The 18807-nt window shown below is 51.0% G+C and overlaps 2 protein-coding genes across 7 annotated transcripts; both read left to right on the forward strand.

The window, feature by feature from the left end:
* Positions 1–969: 969 nt before the first annotated feature.
* On the forward strand, positions 970–8841 carry LRRC23 (leucine rich repeat containing 23). 6 transcript variants are annotated; one of them, XM_090272779.1, is made up of 8 exons: positions 970–1064; positions 1479–1672; positions 1753–1865; positions 2298–2551; positions 5176–5306; positions 5949–6085; positions 7638–7941; positions 8525–8841. In XM_090272779.1, the coding sequence occupies exons 2-7, from the start codon at positions 1547–1549 to the stop codon at positions 7915–7917; spliced, it is 1041 nt and encodes a 346-aa protein (XP_090128905.1). In that variant the 5' UTR covers positions 970–1064; positions 1479–1546; the 3' UTR covers positions 7918–7941; positions 8525–8841. The 6 variants fall into 6 exon arrangements, with proteins under 6 accessions (XP_090128905.1, XP_090128907.1, XP_090128904.1 ...); XM_090272781.1 differs by having other exon boundaries at positions 7638–7883; XM_090272778.1 differs by lacking the exon at positions 8525–8841 and having other exon boundaries at positions 7638–8481.
* A 339-nt stretch (positions 8842–9180) lies between these two features.
* ENO2 (enolase 2) lies at positions 9181–17027 on the forward strand. Its single transcript, XM_090272777.1, has 12 exons — positions 9181–9287; positions 10335–10434; positions 11156–11251; positions 11406–11464; positions 11770–11839; positions 12307–12440; positions 12666–12888; positions 13779–13976; positions 14718–14919; positions 15479–15587; positions 15748–15806; positions 16102–17027. The coding sequence occupies exons 2-12, from the start codon at positions 10350–10352 to the stop codon at positions 16169–16171; spliced, it is 1305 nt and encodes a 434-aa protein (XP_090128903.1). The 5' UTR covers positions 9181–9287; positions 10335–10349; the 3' UTR covers positions 16172–17027.
* Positions 17028–18807: the final 1780 nt, after the last annotated feature.

An 18807-nucleotide genomic window follows, 5' to 3' on the forward strand; every position in this document is an offset into this window, starting at 1 on the left:
TCCCTAGACAGAAATTGTGTCAAATATTAACCACCCTAGATCTTATTTTCTCTTCTTTCAAATACTATCTGTCTCACAGGACTGGTATGGAGATTAAATATCACTCGAAAAGGCATTTCACACAATGTCTGGCACAAAATATTGTTGCATCCCAAGCTCTCTGTTTTTATCTCCTTCAACAAGTCACAGGCCTAAGTGCCTGGGTTTGGCTATATCGGTTCTTGTTGATTATTTATGTAACAACGTTGTGTGAGGAGTATTTTAGTGGTCACATGTTGGGTTTTCTCCCAAAAATTTTTGCATCAAACCATTCCATGATACGAGGAGGAGTGAAATGCTCCCAAGCTGGGTTTAGTAATCTGTACAGTGCTTTAGCATAGATTAGACTCATATTCTATCCTTAGCAGTTGGTATAGTTATGCCTGTTTTACAGATGAGAAAGTGGAGTCTTAGATAAGTTGCTAGTAAACTGCAGATATTCCAGGACTGTAACTCAGATCTTATTGGGTTTGGGCTTCTTCCACTCCAAAGACCTATCTGAAAATAACAAATGGATGGGACCTTTGTGGGGGGTGGGGGGGGTGACGTGAGAGGGGGCGGGAACCAGACCTCTTACCTTGGTATTTTTGCTTCTCGTCCCCCGCCTTTTGCTTCAGGGGATGAATTTCTTTTGAATTCATAGTACTTTGCATTGAGTATATCCGGTCCGTTTAAAGTCTCAGGTAAAGTAATGGACAGCCCCGCCCCCTCTCCCTACCCTCAGCAGGGTTCTAAGCCCCGCCCCATGTCTTATGCCCTTGGCCAATCAACGCCCCTCATCCGGATTCCTAGGTTTGAGAAAGTGGGTTTGTAATATGTCAGTTGCACTGATCCAGTTCAGTTAGCTGCAGCTCTTCTCTCAAGGGCTGTCCAGTGCCCCGCCCCCCCGTTGCCATAACTACAGTATACAACGCCTCCTTTCCCCTCTTCCAAAACAATCCTGTAGTTTCGGGGCAAGACCCTCTCCTGAACTGCTTGTAATTGAACAGAACCGGACCCTCAGCCCTTCTGCGAAGGAGGATTGGGTGGGAAGACTGGTGTCCCCAGGGCCCAGGGCAATGAGTCTAAGCAGGGTGGGAGAGGTAGAAGAAACGAGTGGAGCAGGGGTAGGGATGAACGGCAAGGGGAGGGGTCGTAAGGCAGATAGGAAGAACTGCGGAAGGGGAGTCCAGGAAGCAGGGAGACAGAGCTTCTGGAGGAGAGTTGGAGCCAGTGCGAAAGGCAGGAAAGGTCTCAGGGATCTGGAAAGGCATTCTGAAAAGAAAGGGGTTCTTGGTGGGAAATACGGAGGTTGGGAATCAAAATGAGATGTTCATAGGGATGAGGAAAGAAGCAGAGTTGGGAAGAGATGAGAGGTGATGGCAGGGGTGATACCCCCGTCCTTGTCAATGGAGGTGAGGGAGCTGAGGGTGGGCAGACGCTGAGACCTTCTTTCTCAGAACCAGAACCAGGACCAGGACCAGGATCCAGCTGGACCAGACTCCAGAGCCTTCAGCAGAGAAGAAAGATGTCAGATGAAGAGGATCTGGAAGATTTTGAAACAGACCAGGATGATCTGGAAAGGGAAGATGATGAGAAGGAGACAGAGGAGTGGGAGGATGACAGGAAAGAGGAGGAAGACGTCTCTGAGGAGGTGAGAGTATGGAGATGAAGGAGTCCTAGGGCTAAGGACAGGGCTGGGCTGGAAAGGGTGCCTGACTCCACTTCCTCCAGCAGTGGATGCCCACGCCCCTCACAGAGAACATGATGAAGGAAGGGCTTTCTTTGCTCTGTAAGACTGGCAGTGGACTGGCCCATGCTTATGTCAAGCTAGAGGTTAAAGAAAGGTGCGTGCATCTGGGGGAGTGGTACAGAAGAGGACTGAAGTTGTAGGGCACAATCTCCTTTCTCATTCTCATTCCTGGGTATTTTGGCTGCGAGTTTGGATCCAGTGGGCCAGTGGGAGGGAATGATAGAATTTACTTTTCAGGAGATCTGAGACTCCCTGTGTCAAGGATGGCCTGAGGGTTGGTGGCTGTGAGAGGGTGTATGGGGATTTCCGCTGGACTCCCTCACTTGTCCTTCAGGTGTAAGGTCTCAGCCCTACACAGACACAAGATCCTTGCCCACTATTAAGAACCCACATACCTCCTTTTCCCTGCTCACCTTTCCCATCTGCCACCCATTCCTCTCCCTCTCTCCACATGGTCCTCTGCTTTAGCACCTCTGCCAGTCCTTGCTGGATTCTTACTTTAACTGTGGCCTCTGCCATCTCTTAGAGATCTGACAGACATCTCCTTGCTGCGTTCCTACATCCATCTGCGCTACGTTGATGTTTCTGAGAACCATCTGACAGACTTGTCTCCACTCAGTTACCTCACCCACCTGCTCTGGCTCAAGGCTGATGGCAACCGTCTGCGGAGTGCCCAGCTGAATGAACTGCCCTATCTGCAGATTGCCAGTTTTGCCTATAACCAGATCACTGACACTGAGGGCATCTCTCATCCTCGTCTGAGCATCCTGAATCTGAAAGGTAGGTCCTTAGGATGGGCTACACAGAGTCTTTCCAGCCTGGGGACAACAGAGGTGAGCAATGTGGCCCTTGGCTGTGCCACATAGGAATTTGCATTCATTCGTTTATTCATTCAGACACAATTATGATTCATTATGGCAGTTCTATGTACTGGAGATAAAGCAGTGAACAGAGAAAGTAGTCCTTCTCATGCAGCTTACAATCTAGGTGGGGAGACAGATAAGGAACACAATAAACACAATAAGGAAATTTATACACTAAGTTAAAAGGAGATTATGTGCTATGGAAAAATAGATTAGGTTAAAAGAAATAAGTGGGGAGAGGCAGAGGTGGCAATTTCAAACAGGTTGGTTAGGACAGACATCATTGAAAAGCTGATATTTGAGACTTCCAGTCAAGACGGAGGCCTAGATAGACACGCTGCGTCCTCCTCCACAACTAAGAAGGAATACAACTATCTCAAAACTAGAGACAAACCAGAAGTTCCGAAAAATTGAGCTTCATGGGAGTACAACAAACAAAGATAAAAAGACACACTCATCCAGACAGGTAGGAGGGGCAGAGAGGAAGCAGTGTGGCGGCGGCAGTAGCGGCAGCAGTGGCAGGCTGGTGGAAAGCGCAGTCACATGTTTTAAAAGGTAGGGAGGGACATCTGGGGAACGCTCCCAGCACCAGAACAGACCGTGTAGCTACGGTTCCAGCGCTGGGAAAAATAAAGCCTCATTGCTTCTGGCTATGAAAACAGGTAGGAGTTGGGGCAGAGGAAGAAACTGCCAATCTCTCAGCAGAGTCCACTTGTTTAAAGAGTCCCCATGGTCCTAGAACATCCACAAACCCACCCACTCTGGGAACAACAGTCAATGCAACAGCTAGAGGGACACCAGTCCCATAAGGGAAGCGAGAGGAGTGCCTGGAAAGGGGGCAAGTGCTGAGCAAGCAGCATTGTTCCCTCTCAGACCCTTCCTCCACATATAGCACCACAACGTGGTGAAACAGGTACCTTGTACTGATGAATACCTAAGGCTCCACCCCTTACAACGTAACAGGTGCAACAGCTCTACCTAAGACACAGGCAAACAAACAGGGAGCCTGTCAAGATGAGGAGACAGAGAAGTACAGCCCAAAAGAGAAAATGGATCAAGGTTCTAGTGGGAGAACTAAGCAATGAGGAGATAGCCAACCTAACAGACATAGAGTTCAAAACACTGGTGATAAAAATTCTCACACTTGGCAGATACATTTAAGTATGACAAATGCATAAGGGAAGAAGTGAAAGCTAGGCTAAATGAAACAAAGGAAAATCCACACAAAATCAATGGTGAAGGGAAGAAAACTGGAGTTCAAGTCAATGATTTGGAACATAAGGAAGAAAAAAGACAGCCAACTAACACAGAATGAGGAAACAAGAATTGAAAAAAATGAGGAGAGGCTTAGGGACTTCTGGGACAACTTTAAATGTGCCAATATCCAAATCATAGGGGTGCCAGAAGGAGAAGAGGAAGAGCAAGAAATTGAAAGCTTATGTGAAAAAATAATGAAAGAAAACTTCCCAAATTTGGTGAAGGAAATAAACATACAAGTCCAGGAAGCGCAGAAAGTCCCAAACAAGCTAGTCCCAAAGAGGATCACACCAAGACACATCATAATTAAAATTCCAAAGGTTCAAGATAAAGAGAGAATCTTAAAAGCATCGAGAGAAAAACAGAGTTACCTACAAAGGGGTGCCTATAAGACAGTCAGCTGATTTCTCAAATTAAACTTTGCAAGCAAGAAGGGACTGGCAAGAAATCTTCAAAGTGATGAAAAGCAAGCACCTAGATTACTCTATTGAACAAAGCTATCATTTAAAATGGAAGGGCAGATAAAGTGCTTCCCAGACAAGGTAAAGCTAAAGGAGTTCATCATCACCAAGCCATTATTATATTAAATGTTAAAGGGACTTATTAAGAAAAAGAGCATCAAAACTATGAACATTAAAATGACAACCAACTCACAACTATCAACAACTGAATCTGAAAATTAAAAAAAAAAAAAAAAACCCTAAGCAAACCAGAATAGGAACAGAATCATAGGTATGGGGATCATTTGGAGGGTTATCAGCTGGGAGGGGGAAGGGGAAGAAATGGGGAAATGGTGCAGGGATTAAGAAACATAATTGGTTGGTACAAAATAGACAGGGGGAAGTTATGAATAACATAAGAAAGGGTGAAGCCAAACTTATATGCACGACCCATGGGCATGAACTAAGTGGGGGTGGGATTTCTGGAGGGAAGAGGGGTACTGGGCAGAGGGGAGCAAAGGGAAAAGAAATTGGGACAACTGTAACAACATAATCAATAAAATATACTTAAAAAGAAAAAAAAATAACAAGCTGATATTTGAGCAAAGACTTGAGGAGGGAGAGGGAGTTAGCCATGTGGATTGCAGGTGGACAAGTCCTTGAGGCCCTGGACCACCAGACCACTTGCCCTAGAGACCCTGAGGTGTTAAATCTGGGCTTGTCTCTCCTCATATCCACCTGGCATTAGAGGGAGAGAAAGATGCAGAGGCTCCCAAAATTCTGGCTCTATTGCTGAACATTTTGGAGTGGCCCTTTGAGCTCTTGACACTCTTCTGCTCCCCAGGGAACCACATCCACATGGTGACAGGTCTGGACCCCCAGAAACTGATCAGCCTGCACACGCTGGAGCTTCGAGGGAACCAACTGGAAAGCACACTGGGAATCAACCTCCCTAAACTGAAGAACCTCTTCCTGGTAGCTCACTGGGCCAGAGGGTGGTTGGTGCAGGGAGGAGGGCACTATGGTGTGGGCCAGGATGCCTGGCGTCTAGTAGGCTTAGCTACTAACTTTATCATCATAATGATAATTGGTATCATTTACTGAGCCCTTGCTTGATTCTATATGCCGTGGCAATGCAGTTAAAACAGACAAGCTGCTGACCACCTAGCAGGGCTGATAATACGTAACACAGGATAACAGGAAAGTTTACTTTGCATATTGTGCCCTAACTTAGCTACAGACAGACTAAGGAGGCCACTTAAATATTTAGTCATTTGGACTCTTGAGCTTCCTCGTTCCAGGATGGTGCTGAAGTCATTTCTCCTCAGTAGAGCAGTGGGGCTCTTAGACCTGGGGGTGGGTTGAAGCATCGCCTCCTTAATCAGAGGGGGCTTTGGTGGTATGAGCAGTCAGTAGGGGTACTGCTGACCTTTCTCTGGACTGGCAGCTTCTCTTGGATTTCTTAATTCTCATTACTGATCTCTATCCCCTTCTACTCCCCTCCTACACGCCTGTCTACCTCTTAGATTTTCTCTTTTGCTGCATCTCATTCTGACTTCTCTTCCTTCCCTGTCCCTCACCTGTCTCCCAATATTTCTACTGTATCCTGGAGTCTAGGCACAGAACGTGTTGAAGAAGGTGGAAGGCTTGGAGAATCTAAATAATCTCACTACCTTGCACCTTCGAGACAACCAGATTGAAACTCTGAGTGGCTTCTCCAAGGAAATGAAATCACTACAGTACCTCAACCTGAGGTATGCACCCTGTCCAGGCCCCATCTTGCTCCTACCCCTGACCAGGAGCAGCTTTTGACCCTCTGTTCTTCCCTGCCCCAATCCCCCAATCCTAGCCCACTCCAAGATTCTCATCTCATCCATACGCTCTTCTTCATTCAGTCCTAATTGTAACACTAAGACACTAAGATCTTTATAGTCTGAGACCCCAAATCCTTATGCATTCAATCCACAGTTACTGAGAATGTGCTATGTTCCAGGCCTTGTGCTGTGTTTCAGGAATCTAAAGGAACCAAAGATGGTCCCTGTTCTCAATGGACTCAGTCTGGCTCCAAACCTTTTTTTTTTTTGTCCTATCCCGTATAAGTTTCTACTCTATTTCTCCATCTTTTGGACCCCAATTCTCCTTCCCATTTCCTGACTCTCTTGTCTTGAGCCCCACTTGTAAGGCTGCCTTACTGATATAAAACACAAGGTGTGCTCAGATGTGAGCAGTAAAATTATTTGAAAAGAAATCTGTAGATAGAAAAGCACAAGGGGTCAGGGGCATTTTCTTTGAGCCACTTGTCTGATGGAGAATTTTATGTGTGTTCATTAAGCAAAGATGTAAGGAAACTGCCTTCTTAGTCAACAAGGCCTCCTCAGTCAAGAATCTCCAGTAGGGAGAGGTGGTTGCACCTTGAACCCCAACAGCAGCCCTAATTCATGGAGCAATCTCTTGCTAATTAGCTCTGCCACCTTGGTCTGGTAGGATGGAGGGACTTCTGTTTTCCTGTTAATAGTCTAAACAAGGATAGTGGGTTCTTCTTAGTGACTGTTCACTGGGGAGGTTTGGAAGTAAGTGCAGTGGAGATGTGTTGTTTCAATGACTAGGAGGTGCCTCTGGGGCCAAAGATGCTAAACCTCCTGCAATGGACAGGACAGTCCAGCACAAAGTGCATGCAGAGCTCCCAGTGAGAAACACCACGTGAGGTTCAGCACCTCCACTGAGATAAGACAGAAACATTTAAACCTGATTTTATAAAGGCTTGAAACAAGAACATGAAGACAAACACAGAATACTGTATAATCAGGCATATTAGGAGATGAAGCTTGCTCTTCAGACTGGGAGGTCCCATCCCATCCCTACTTCTAGGTTCCTTTCAGTGGGGAGCACCAACATAGCACCCACCACCTTGAGCTTCAATCCCATTTCCCTCTCCACTGGCCCAAGTCTTATCTTCCAACCTCTGATTAGGTGTCGTTGACACAGAAGTCTGTCCCTGCAAAGGAGATTTTCTCCCCCGCTCGTCAACTACAAGACAGGAGTGTGACCTAGCTTTGCTGCTCCAAAAGGATAAATATGACACATTACAGAATAGAATATGATACTTAGAGATTCCTTGAAGGGCAGAAGCCAGACAGGAGTAGAGCTGGACAGCATCTCTGCAGCAAGTCTGGCAATGCTAGGCAGGCCAATCCATAGAGGCAGTGTTTCTAGGGGAAGTGAAGCCCATGGAAGATTCCCCTAGAGACCCCATTCCTGGCAGCTGGCCTCCAAAACCCAGTGGACCTCTCCTGACTGTACTGACAGGGGCAATATGGTAGCCAACCTGCGGGAGCTTGCCAAGCTTCAGGACCTACCCAAGCTTCGAGCCTTGGTGCTGCTGGACAACCCATGTACAGATGAGAACGACTACCGCCAGGAGGCCCTGGTGCAAATGCCACACCTGGAACGTCTGGACAAAGAGTTCTACCAGGAGGAGGATCGGGCTGAGGCCAATGAGATTCGGCAGAGGATGAAGGAGGAGCAGGATCAGGATCAGGAGGCTGAGCCTGAGTACTATGAGGAACTGGGCCAGCTCCGGATGTAGAAGCAATTCTAGCCTTCAAGGATAGTAAGGAAGCTGGCAGGGAGGCAGGAAGAGGAGGCCAAGTGCCTAGCACATAGGGGAAAGAGAAGTCGCTATAGGAGGAGGTGGGCAAGGAAGGGAAAAGGCAAGAACCCTTGGAAGGATCAGGGTTAGGAGTCAAGCGGTGTCTCAGGTTGAGTAGAAAGAACCAGCAGGACCTAGGAGGAGCTGAGAAAAAGTTTAGGAAATACATCAGGAAGCCAGAAGAAATGAAAAGAACTGGGGTGGCAGGTAGAGATATTGGTGTGGGGTGGGCAGCCAGACCTGAACTAGAGAGAAGATGAGCTGGAAAGTCTAGGACTGGGACAAGATGCTGGTGATGGTGGGGAGGTGGTTGGTGGTGTGTGAGGAATACAGCTGAGCTTAGCAGAGAAGACAGAAGAGAAAGATCCCAAACTAAAAACCTGAAGCTAAAAATAACAGGACAGGGGTAGGGGGAAGAAAGGAGGGCAGGGTGAGGCAGAAAGAGATGGAGGAGAGGAGCCCAGGAGAGTGTAGCAGTGGGGCACTTCAGATGGGGGCGGAGGCAGCAGGGCCCAGACGGTTTCCTTCTGCCCTCTTCCTCCAGGGGATAAAAGACGCTGGCCCCAAGACATGAGAAGACTCCATTAGCAGGGGTCACCACACCACACCCTCATCTGAAGACAGAGGATTCCTTCTCTTGCCCCAGACTTGGGGATTCATCACAGCCTGCGGCCCAGATTCTCTGGGCACCTGGGCAGTGGGGTGGGAGGGCCTGCGCTCTGCCTGGAGCCTAGCAGCCGGCATCCTCCAGGCAGGTCTGGTAGGAGCCAAGCCTGGACCGGCGAGAGGATGCCGGTAGGGCTGGCTGCAGAGGGGCTGCGGAGGCGGGCTGGGGTGTTAGAAACAGCTCGGTTTTCAAATAAAGAGACGTTTTCATACTCTTGTGTCTGACCGGGTTTGTGAGATAGAAGTCTCTGACAGGCGTTCCAGGCTGTGGCGGCCTCGGGACGCAGATTCCTTGGGGAGGCTGTGCCTGTTACTTCCTAGGGGGTCGAGACGTGGGCAGGAGCTTGCGTGGGCGCTGCAAAGGGCAGGCTCTGGGTCACCCTTAGCCCTCCGCCACCTCTCGCCCCCACCACACCCCCATCGGCCACCCACCCGAGCTCCTACGTGTGCCTCCGCCCGCCCGCGGCTCCTGACTCATGGGGGCTCCGGGTCACATGCGCCCGCCCGGCCCTATCGGCGCCTCCCCCGCCCGCCGCCCGCCCGGGAGCCGCAGTCGCCGCCACCACTCCTGTTCTTTCTGCGCCGCCACTGCTGCCGCCACCGCCAGCACCGCCGCTGCCGACTGAGTCTGCAGCCCCGAGGTGAAGCCCCGGCCTGGCCCCTGCACCCCTCCCGCCCGTCCCCTGGCCGCCACGCCCCTGCCCAGCTCCCCTGGCCCGTGCACGTCTCTCTCTCCGGCGCTGCGCACCTGCTGTCACCCGCGCCTCCCCGGCGCCCTCCTTCCCCGCCCTCCCGGACCGCTCCTCTCGGTTTCTGGCTATCGCCCCCTCCTCATCTGGGCACCAGCCCTTCACCCTGGCCTGCCCCTCTCCCCAAGCCCCGCTTCGCCTCCAGTTCTGTCGACATTAAGTTCGGGGTCTCCCCCAGCTGTGTATTTTTATCCCGGCAAGTCCTCCTGGGTTTGCATCTGGGATTCCTCTCACCCTTCCGCAGCATCCCGGACTTCCCCTAGACTGCCTCTCCCCCACTCCTCCCCCACTTCGCCCCTCTCGGGGTTGGGAGCAAAGAATGTGTCTAGGGGCCACCAGAGGACCGGCCCAACCTGCCCCCGTCCCCCCTCCACCTTGCAACCCCCAGGGACTGAGAGCCTTTCCCGGGGCCCTCTCCTCAGACTTCTCTACTGTACGTCTATGGGGAGGGAGACTGGGACCTCGGCGTGGGGGCTGGGTGTTGAGTTGGGTGGGATGGGAGCTCTGGAGGAAAGGCTTCAGCTGTCTAGATTATTCTCCTCTTCTTGGCTCCAAGGAGAAAGGCAAATCTGGCAGCCATTACGCTCAGAGGAGGTCTGGGGGAAGACCACCAGCCAGCTGCCAAAGCTGCGGAGGGCATGAGGGAACCCCTGCTGGGCCCCTCTACTCCTCACTGTGTTGCCCTCCCACCTCAGTGTTGGAGCTTACCCCGCCTCCCACTGCAGTGACCTCCCCTTCCTCCCTGCTTTGACCTTCTCCTCTCCCCATTGGGGGGGTTGGGATCCCTTCTACAGCCTAAGGTAGCAGCCTGCGCCTCCCCAGCCCCCACCCACTGCAGTAACCTCTTTCCCATCCTTCCTAGCCTCTGGCCCCTCCCACTGATCTCAGGCTCCACCTCTCTAAGCCTCTTACCTTCCTCCTTACTTCCCTCCACCCAAGCAGATCCCAGCCATCATGTCGATAAAGAAGATCTGGGCCCGGGAGATCTTGGACTCCCGTGGAAACCCCACGGTGGAGGTGGATGTCTACACTGCCAGAGGTACTGAGCGGGCCTGGAACAGACACAGCTCAGCCCCCACAGCACCCCAACACTCCAGTGCAGGGTTGCCTTGGCCTGGGAGGGGAAGTTTCCTTGATTTCCATCAGGGGTGGGGTGCTGGGCCAGGCTCTTATCCTGGATTGTGGTGGTTGGATCCTGTTGTCCAGGGGAGCTAGGATATGCCGGCCTCCATGTTCTAATTTAGTGTATGATGCATGCACTGCCTCTGCATACTTGTGAATGCACCTGTGTGTGTGCATGCGAATACAGAACTTCATTTGACCTTAGTGGGGCAGATGAGGAGGCCTTTGCTTGTGCATCTGCCTTTGTGTGTGCATGTGTGTTTTAGGGAACTGTGTGCATATGTGTATGTTAGGGAGCAGTGTGTGTCTCTGTGTGTGTATTAGGGAACAGTGTGTATGTAATAGGGAGATGTGTGTGTGTTGTGTGTTAGGGAACAGTATGTGTATTAGTAGCAGTGTGTGTATTAAGGAGCAGTTGTATATTAGGGAGCTGTGTATGTGTTAGGAAGCAGTGTGTGTCTGTATGTGTGTGTATTGGGGAGCAGTGTGTATGTCTCTGAGTGCGTCTGTGTATTAGGGAGCAGTGTGGGGAGAGGGCTGGATGTGGCAGACCGGAGTTTAGATCTGGAGTGCTAAAAGGATCCCTGGTCTTTGTGGTGTCTCTCTCTCTTCCTCCTCACTCCATATTCCTCTCCCAGGTCTTTTCAGGGCTGCGGTGCCCAGTGGAGCCTCCACTGGGATCTATGAGGCTCTGGAGCTAAGGGATGGGGACAAACAGCGTTACTTAGGCAAAGGTGAGGCCCTCTCTCTTTTCCAAGCTCTCTCATCCCTCAGCTTTATACTCCTACCTCACACCAGTCCCCAAGACTCTGCTTGCGTTTCTTCCCCCTCTTTTCCCTTCTGGCCCCTCCTGGCCTGACCTAGCCTGGCCTCCTTGCCTCTCCCCAGGTGTCCTGAAGGCAGTGGACCACATCAACACCACCATTGCGCCAGCCCTCATCAGCTCAGTGAGGCTCACTCTTTGCTGGGGGTGGCAGAACCAGGGTCCTCGAAGGAATCCTGGGTCAGAGGAGGAGGACGAGGAGAGAGAAAGGCCCACCCTTGGGGAATCATGGCTACCAAGGGAAGGGTGGGAAGATGACCCTTACTGCCCTCTGCTCCCAGGGGGGCTCAGGTCCCCTGATCCAGGCACAGGCCACTCTCATGGGAACATGGTGGGATCTTGGCTGGATGTGGGCCTGTGTGGAGGGGGGCCCTGTGTCTTAGGGCCCAGCTCCACTCTGGCCCTGGGTGATGGTGGCTCTGCCCATAGGGTCTATCTGTGGTGGAGCAGGAGAAGCTTGACAACTTGATGTTGGAGTTGGATGGGACTGAGAACAAATGTAAGCAGGGGCTGGGAAAAAAGTGGGGAGGCTGAGGATGGGGATGTGTGAAACAGTCAGAGAACTGAAGGGGCTAGTGCTGCGGGGGCTTCCTGAGGAAGGACTTCTTCCATCCTCGCCCCCACCCCAAATCAGAGCAGAAGAAGATGAGTTTAACTGCAGTGGGGGGGGTGGGGAGGGTGAGTGATATTAGACAGAGGAAGAACTTCTGTGCAGCATAAAGAGGAGGGAGTTGTCATGAGATAGCCTGATCTTGGGATATTTAGAAATATGTGCAGCTCTCTGCCCTTTCCTGTCACCTCTTCCCCAACAGCCCTGCTATTTCAGGAGAGAATGGATGAGATGTTGTAGGAGAGGCGGGAGGAGGGGATCTCCTTTACTGGCTCCTTTGCAGAGTATAGTTGGAGGCAAGGGCTAGAAGGGGAAGGGGACATCTTTGTTCAGTGCCTTTCTCTATAATCTCCCAGCCAAGTTTGGGGCCAATGCCATCCTGGGTGTGTCCCTGGCCGTGTGTAAGGCAGGGGCAGCCGAGCGGGAATTGCCCCTATATCGCCACATTGCTCAGCTGGCTGGGAACTCAGACCTCATTCTGCCTGTGCCGGTGAGCACCGTGCCATGTCTGTGCCTTTCCCAGGGGTGGGGGAAGGGGGAGCATGAAACCTTGTGAAGACGAATGGAAGGCAAGAGAATTGGGGCAGCTAAAGAGAAAGGATGGGGACATGAGACTCAGAGTCTGGGAAGCTGGGGGAAGCTGGGGATCTTGGGCGAACATTCCTAGGGGTGGAAAGGAAAATGCTCAGTGACTTTTCTGTCCTGTGGCTCCCAGGCCTTCAATGTGATCAATGGTGGCTCTCATGCTGGCAACAAGCTGGCCATGCAGGAGTTTATGATCCTTCCGGTGGGTGCTGAGAGCTTTCGTGATGCCATGCGGCTTGGGGCAGAGGTCTACCACACCCTTAAGGGGGTCATCAAGGACAAGTATGGCAAGGATGCCACCAATGTAGGAGATGAAGGTGGCTTTGCCCCCAATATCCTGGAGAACAGTGAAGGTGAGACCAGGAGCCCCCCACCCCCACCCCACCCCCGGCTCTGGGCCATTGGGAAGGGCCACATACCTCATCAAGTCCTGAGGAGTATGGGTGGATGGTCCTTGACTCCTGTTAGCTCTAAGAGGTGCCACTTCTTGGAGTGGCTTCCAGAGGGTCTGCCAAATTCACATGCAGGCCTAGGCGAACAGGCCTCACCTGCCTAGTCAGGTTTGTTAGCAACTACAAGTTCTTACCGGAGCCCCTGGGAGTGCTGGAAGGTGATGTAGGTCATCTGTGGGATCCCCCAAACTTTAACTCCCTACCTAGGGTTCTCAGTTTGATGAGACACACCAAACTGCAAGTAATCTATTTCAAATCTATCCCATTCTCATCCCAGCTTCTTAGGCCTCGAGGATTCCCTAGCTTTTCTCTGCCCTGGGAGAAACTGTATAGTGAATAGAAACAATACCTATAGTGGCTAAGAGTTAAGGTTCAGAGGCCAAACTGCCTGCATTTGAATCTTGACTTGAAGACTTACTGGCTGGTGATGTTTCTTACTTATTTTCTCCATACCTTGTCTTTCTTATCTGTAACATGTGAATACTAATAACAGTATCTACTTCATAGTATCATTATGGAGATTAAATGAGATCATATATATGAAGTACTTAGGTGATATAGTTAGCCCTCAATAAATTACAGCTATTAAAAAAACACTTATTAACAAAAGTCCATTCCTTTGCCTTCCTGGAAGGTGGCCTGCTCTTTCCAGACCTGGGGATAACCCCAAGGAGATCCTTAGCCAAACTTCTGCACAGCAAGTCCTCTACCACTGCCCTGAATTTCTTCCTTGCCCCCATTCCTTCCTGTCTGCCCTTCCTGCTAATAATCTCACTATGTTTCATCTCCAGCCTTGGAACTGGTGAAGGAAGCCATTGACAAGGCTGGCTACACGGAAAAGATCGTCATTGGCATGGATGTCGCTGCCTCAGAGTTTTATCGTGATGGCAAATATGACTTGGATTTCAAGTCTCCTGCTGACCCTTCCCGCTGCATCACTGGGGACCAGCTGGGGTCCCTCTACCAGAGCTTTGTCAGGGACTATCCGGGTGAGAGCAAGGTGGGGTGTGGGAGAGAGGGCAAGGGGAGGGCAGGGGGCCAGCAGGGATGTGTTGCGGCAACTCTGGGCCTTACTGGGTGCTGACTCAGGTGCCAGGTGGAGGTGTCCTAAGAAGAACCTAAGAACCAGGGATGGGATGAAGAAGCCTGCAGAGCCTAGGCTTTGTATGTAGTGTAAGTGTGCAGGTACCTATGATGAATCTGTCCCATCTGCTTTGGATCCTGCTTAAAGTCATGTGCTCTGAAGCTACTGGGATCATGGGGAAGGCTTTGGAAGAAACCAGGAATGTTGAGAGGGTGACGGGACCTGGCAGCAAACAAGCACATTTCAGTATTTTTGATGGATAAAACTGTGGATGCTGAATGGAGCTGGAAGTGATGTGATGTGTGAACAGAAGGCTGATGAGGAACTGAATTACCCTTCAGCTCTACCATTGGCTTTAGACATAAATTGCAGAATAAAGGATTTTGATTAGTAACAAGGAAGGGCTACCTAGCTGTGAAAATATGAAAATGCAGATAGGTTGTGAGCAAGATTCTGAATGCTTGTTTTTTGAAAGGTTTATGAATGAATCAAGGTAAGAATCAATTAGGGTAGCCTTATTTGGGGACAGGGCAGTGAGGGCGGTCAGGCTCCATTAGCCAGGGGATCTGGGCATTTCAGGGAATCATGTCTGCCTGGTGCAGAGCCCCATGGAGGATCAACAGCCCCTTCACCACTCTCCCTGCAGTGGTCTCCATTGAGGACCCCTTCGACCAGGATGACTGGGCTGCCTGGTCGAAGTTCACAGCCAATGTAGGGATACAGATTGTGGGTGATGACCTGACAGTGACCAACCCAAAGCGTATTGAGCGAGCAGTGGAAGAAAAGGCCTGCAACTGTCTGCTGCTCAAGGTCAACCAGATAGGTTCTGTCACTGAAGCCATCCAAGCGTGAGTGCCTCCTGGTTCGCTCCTGTTCAGCCCCTGTTTCTCAGGACCCATCTTGCAGGGGCTCTAAGCCTACTCCTGTCCACAGATGCTAAAGAGAACAGGGAACCTGGAATCACCTTTGTAGCCCTCAGTTCTCTCACCATCACCGATTCTCTGCTCCCTTCCCAGACAGCTTCCCTCCAGATATTTCTTTCTTTCTTTCTTTTTGTTTTTTGGTAAGGGAGAGGCCAAAGTTTCTCCTTTTCATTTATTTATTTGTTTATTTTCAGAGAGGAGAAGGGAGGGAGAAAGAGAGGGAGACAAACTTTGATGCCCAAGAGATACATTGATTGGTTGCCTCTTGTCCTCATACCCCCAACTGGGGACCTGGCCCGCAACCCAGTCACGTGCCCTGACTAGAAATCTAACCTGCGACCTTTCAGTTTGCCACAGGCTGGCACTCAACTCACTGAGCCACACCAGCCAGGGCCAGATATTTCTTAACATAGACCAACTTTGGGGCTGGGAAGAGAGTGCCCAGTGTGAGGAGCTGGAGGTCAGTGCTGGTGTATGGATACAGGTGCAAGCTGGCGCAAGAGAATGGCTGGGGGGTCATGGTGAGTCATCGCTCAGGAGAGACTGAGGACACGTTCATTGCGGACCTGGTGGTGGGGCTGTGCACAGGCCAGGTGAGTGCAAAGATCTTTGAGCAGTTGGTGGGTTCTAGGCTCAGGTGGGTCTCTCCTCCTAGGTGTTTGAGGGTGTCAGGGGAATTTCAAAGGAGTGTAAGTTTCCTTTCAAGGAATAAAGGGGAAGCTACTGAGCTGCTTATCTTTTTGGATGTTTCAGATCAAGACTGGTGCCCCATGCCGTTCTGAGCGTCTGGCTAAGTACAACCAGCTCATGAGGTGAGGGAACCCGGGGAATGGAAACCCAAGGCTAAGGGGTAAAAGCTGTTTGTCCACCGTTCCATCTCCAGTGCCCTGGTCCTGGACAGTAGATGTCCAGAAAAGATTGAAAGATGGGTTGACTGATGGCCTGTTGGATGAATCCTATGGGTCACATGGGAAAGCCAGTAATGCCCATGCTTGGGCCAGGACACAGGAGCAGGGGGTGTGGGGTGCCTGGAGACTGAGGGCCTCCTGGAAAGAGAAGCAGGATCCTCCTGCTTTCTTGACATTTTCTTTCTGGCTCATCTCTCAGAATTGAGGAAGAGCTTGGGGATGAAGCTCGCTTCGCAGGACACAATTTCCGCAATCCCAGCGTGCTGTGAAGCCTCTACTTGCCTGGAGACTTGGACCACACTGCCCCCACCCCCTCATCATCCTGGAGCCCCTTCCTGTCCTGCTCTGTGATATTTCACCTCAGACCCCCTGGCTGTCCTGCTACGCTGCCCCTGGGCTTGTCCCACCCCTGCTGTCCCTGCTTTCCCCCTCTGGGTTCCACACTCTTCAATTCTTCCTTCCTATTCTCTCTCCTCAAAGACTGGCCACGGGACTGAGGATTATAAGGGGGGTCCATGGAAGAATGATCAGGGTCTGTGATTGGAGCATCAGGGTTGGTTGCTGAGATGTTTAGAGAGGGGCCATGTGTCACCTGTGCTTTTTATTGGTTCTATGTGTTTTCCATGTTGCATAAGAGCCAGGCACTGCATGGTGCTGAGGTGGAGGAGGTGCTGGCTGCTGGGCATGCCTGGTCTAAGGTTTTAGTATGTTATTATTTATTTATTTATTTATTCATTCATTCATTCATCTTTTCATTCATCCTGTTAATCATTTCCCCATAACTCCAGGGCCAAAAAATTGGCCTGACTGGAGGGGGGAGCACTAGTGTCTGTATTTCATGTGCTGTAGATTCCGAGGTGGCCTGGGATGGGAAGTCTTGCTGGAATGCTAAGGGTAACAGAAAAGGGCCCTGCCGGCAGTTCCTGTGTGTGTACCAACCCTTTACTGAAGCCTGGCTGGGGCCAGAGGTGGGGCTGTGCACCTGGGGGCTCTTCCCCGGAACTCTTCCCAGCTCTGCCTTCCCTCTTCTTCCTCCAGCTGCACTCCCTGTGCCACATTCCACAGTGGCCACCACCTCTGTGGCATTCAAACGAGCACCACCATTAAAGTCTGAATCACAGTGCATTATTGTGTCTGAGGAGTTTTACTGTAGTCCATATCAGGGGAGAGAAGATGGAGCACCAGGAAGGAAGTTGGTGACGGTGGAGAGTGGAGCTGGGAGGACACACACAGGAGGAGGAAGACAAATACAACAAATATGGCAAGATGATGACATTGCCTATCCCGCCCTGGCCCGGTGAGGTCTACCTTGCCCTGCCTTCTCAGCAGCAAACTTGGCCCCAGGACCCAGGTGAATTAGGGGTTCTTCACTTGGTGCAAAAATTCCTAAACTTATTAAACATGTTGTGTTTATGTGCATTTTGGGTAAAAGGCGTCCAAAGTGTTTTCAGATTCCCAAAGGGCCTTGACCAAAGAAGGGGTAAATCTGACCTAGAGCAGCTCCCGTACTGGGCCTCTCCCAAACAAATCCTGTCTGCTTCTGGGATGGAACAGCACTGCATGGTCATCACTTCCTGCAAGGTGGGGAACCAGGGCGGGAAGAATGGTACTAGGGGGTGTAGAGAGGGCCTGAGGAAACAATCCTCCAGTAAACTGAAGATTCAGGACCTGAACTATTCAACAAACTCCCCCCAAGTTGGTTCAACCTTCGAGGAGGGTGCCAGCCAGCATATGGCTGGAGACACTACAGCTCTTCAGCTCCTATGGAGCTGCACCCAGCATTGAGATGGGAACCCAGAAACCAACCAGAGGGACAACCCCCTTCAGTGCTTTGGATATTAGGGACTGTGGGAAGCTGTGGCCACTAGAGGGAGTCAAGGTTCCGCAGGACACCATACTGGAGTGTGGCTAAAGCGGGGTGGGAGGAATTTCAAGGTTGTTCCCTTTGTGGGCCTCCCACTGTTTCCACTGAGTTCTGATCCTGGGCTCCCTCTGCCATTGCGCCCAGCTCCAGGACTAGAAGATTCCAGTTCTACATGGGCAGGACCCATTTCTCTGCCCTCTCCTTCCTGTGTCGCTGATACCTCCTCTTTTCAGTTCAAAGAACTTCTTGCCCCCTCTCCTTGGCACCTCTTCATTTCGGTGCGGGCATCTCATCTTTCTCTTCTCTTCTGGCGCCTTTTCTGTGCCCTTGGGGCACACTGTACTTTTCTCCATACCTCTTGGTTTTCTCTAGGGTGCATTATATTCATCTTTATTCAGTAACTCCTAGACTGACCAGGCCTATTCTGGTTGGAGCCACATTTCCTAACCTCTGCCCTTTTCTCCTTACTAAGTCACCTTCTCTGGCAGCCATGCCCTGCCACCCGCCTACCCCCCAACCCAGGTACTGGATGGATTGGGTTACAGCTAGCTCTGCCAGGGCTTCCCAGGCCCTTCTCTCCACTTTCCCTTTGTGCCGTTGCCTGGAGACCAGTGGGTTGTGGGGGGCTGGGGCCAGAGAGGGAGCTGGGGTGAGCGATGATGGTGGTGGTGGTGTGTGTGTGATGCTTCCTGAAGCTGAACTGTCAGCCTGGCCCTCAGGTGGGAGAGGAATTGGAAGGGGTAGGTCTTGGCTTTTTTTTCTGACTCTCCTCATCTTCTTGTTCTACCTATGCCAAAATTTTTCTTTTAGGCTCAGATATGTCATCATCCTAATCCATCCCTTGGTGGTTAAAGAAGAAAAAAAACCTGGAAGGGAATTGGAAAGGGCCTGGGCTAGGGCCCAGCAGGAGACTGAACCGAGGAGGGGGTGGGGTGGGGTGGGGGAGAGAGAGAGAGGAAATGCAATAGGGAGGTGGATGAGGGGGTAGGAGGAGTCTTGGAGCAAAGTTGGGAGGTGGGGAATAGGAGCAGGAGCTATCCT

The sequence above is a fragment of the Furipterus horrens genome, unplaced genomic scaffold, assembly GCF_987537825.1.
Source record: "Furipterus horrens unplaced genomic scaffold, mFurHor1.1.pri manual_scaffold_4, whole genome shotgun sequence".
In the NCBI taxonomy this organism is placed as follows: Eukaryota; Metazoa; Chordata; class Mammalia; order Chiroptera; family Furipteridae; genus Furipterus; species Furipterus horrens.

Excerpts from the sequence above, each read along its gene's own strand:
- LRRC23 (XM_090272779.1), top strand. The coding sequence starts at position 1,547 with ATGTCAGATGAAGAGGATCTGGAAGATTTTGAAACAGACCAGGATGAT. Across the intron at positions 2,552-5,175 it reads GAGCATCCTGAATCTGAAAG|GGAACCACATCCACATGGTG; the intron begins GTAGGTCCTTAG and ends TCTGCTCCCCAG. Across the intron at positions 6,086-7,637 it reads CTACAGTACCTCAACCTGAG|GGGCAATATGGTAGCCAACC; the intron begins GTATGCACCCTG and ends CTGTACTGACAG.
- ENO2 (XM_090272777.1), top strand. The coding sequence starts at position 10,350 with ATGTCGATAAAGAAGATCTGGGCCCGGGAGATCTTGGACTCCCGTGGA. Across the intron at positions 10,435-11,155 it reads GGATGTCTACACTGCCAGAG|GTCTTTTCAGGGCTGCGGTG; the intron begins GTACTGAGCGGG and ends TTCCTCTCCCAG. Across the intron at positions 11,840-12,306 it reads GGATGGGACTGAGAACAAAT|CCAAGTTTGGGGCCAATGCC; the intron begins GTAAGCAGGGGC and ends ATAATCTCCCAG.